This window comes from Triticum dicoccoides, chromosome 3B, assembly GCF_002162155.2.
Source record: "Triticum dicoccoides isolate Atlit2015 ecotype Zavitan chromosome 3B, WEW_v2.0, whole genome shotgun sequence".
NCBI lineage: Eukaryota > Viridiplantae > Streptophyta > Magnoliopsida > Poales > Poaceae > Triticum > Triticum dicoccoides.
This window is the reverse complement of record NC_041385.1, coordinates 47,343,943-47,345,647: the sequence shown is the minus strand read 5'-3', so window position 1 is coordinate 47,345,647 and position 1,705 is coordinate 47,343,943. Positions and strand designations below refer to the sequence as shown.

At 35.1% G+C, this 1,705-nt stretch overlaps 1 protein-coding gene across 1 annotated transcript; it reads right to left on the bottom strand.

The window, feature by feature from the left end:
- Positions 1-9: 9 nt before the first annotated feature.
- Positions 10-1,330, bottom strand: LOC119280708 (uncharacterized protein C115.02c-like). The gene is made up of 3 exons (XM_037561469.1): positions 1,212-1,330; positions 362-483; positions 10-287 (listed from the first exon to the last, which is right to left on the bottom strand). The coding sequence occupies exons 1-3, from the start codon at positions 1,326-1,328 to the stop codon at positions 143-145; spliced, it is 384 nt and encodes a 127-aa protein (XP_037417366.1). The 5' UTR covers positions 1,329-1,330; the 3' UTR covers positions 10-142.
- Between the last annotated feature and the right edge of the window lie 375 nt (positions 1,331-1,705).

The following is a 1,705-nucleotide window of genomic DNA, read 5'->3' as shown; positions in this document are numbered from 1 at the left end:
AGGAATACGAGTAAATAAATAATAGAACCAAAGCAAGTCTTATTGGGTTCATTCAAAACATCTCTCCCTGCATAGAATTATAATTCAGTTCCAAATTCATACAGTTGAAAGGAAGAAAGATACTACTCCATATATAGTTTCTTCAAGCCAACAGCGCCATTATCATGAATAACATTTTGATTATCGAGAAATGTAAATTCAAAGAGTGGGATATTACTGGGCGTCCACATAAATACTCGAAGTCAAACCTTGCCACACCGCTACAACTTTGAGGAATCTCAATAGACCTGTTCATGTAATATTAAAGTTAATACAGTTCAGGCTTATGTATATTGGTATAGAGATGATTTTTAGGACACACCTTCCAAACATTACAGGAATAGTAACTGCAGTAATGTTCCCTCCTGTCTGGTTAGTTATGTCATGCCACATAGCCTCAAACATACTCCTTGTGTCAGGATTGGTAGGCCAATAATAGTGAATCTGCATACAAATATGCAAAATAGTTGTTACATAAAAAAATAACAGATAACGCATATGACATCTAAGAATAAGGTAATAAATACAGGCAGAATAAATATCAAATTTCCAAGCAAAACAAGAGTAAGCATGCAGTGTATTCACAAAAGGATACACCTTACTGGTTTCATATTAGAGTTATCATAGGGATCAAAAAATGTAACTTAAAGGTAAATTTGATTTGACATGTACAAGTAGATGCTTGAATCTCTGTCCTAACAACCAAATTGATAACTACAACTTTAGTGAGTGTCACTTAAGATGAATATATTTTTACAGGCCCTGTTCACTTATTAACCTCAAGGTAGTAAAGGGAGCTTATGTTTTCTTGTTTATGCACTACCCTGAATAACTACACGACAAACCCCTATCAAACTTCAACAATGAGATTAAGTCTATTTAACTACAGTGGATCAAGGCAGAAGATTTCAAGAGAATGCCGAGTGGAAGATTTTGCAAATTAAATTAAGATCTTCAAATAATGTGATTTAATCACCTGAACTTGTCAGTCCAGTAACTGATTTCTAGACAGTTTAAAGCATCTGTACACAGTGGGCCACAATATCATAGGGAACTACTAATTTTCAACCTGCTAACACTGCTATCATCTAGTAAGCATCATGTTTATCTCCAGAACATGTATCGGTCCTAAGACCAAGTATCATAAATTCCCTATGTCATTACAAGTCAACCTGAGTTGAGCCATCCGTAGGAATAAGGCGGCGATAATCCGTTTCAGTTCCAACAAGAATCTTATTGCAGGTCTCGTCTAGCTTAGATAATAACTCAAGGAAGATTTCTCGTTGCATCCCATCCTACAAAACCAACAGAGAAGAGTGAAATGATAAAAACAAGTACAGAGTTATTTTAACTCAAAGGTACCTATTATCCATTCAGGTACCAATGTATGCTGTCATTCTTATGTCATATAAAAAATCCAGAAGTTAAAAAACTAAGCTTCAGAAAGTGCCTTGTCATTTCTTGTAGATGGATGATGTGCTTCTGAATAGTTAAATTACAAGAAACCCAGGTGCAAATAAGTAGTCCACAGCCATTAGCCATGTTATCCTTTTTCAATGAATTTTCTGTATCTAGGATTAGAAAAAAGAGCAATAAGCTCTAGTTTAGCTCCCCTACGCATTCTCCACATTGTTATTCATCCATAACATGATAGCAACCTGGTCTT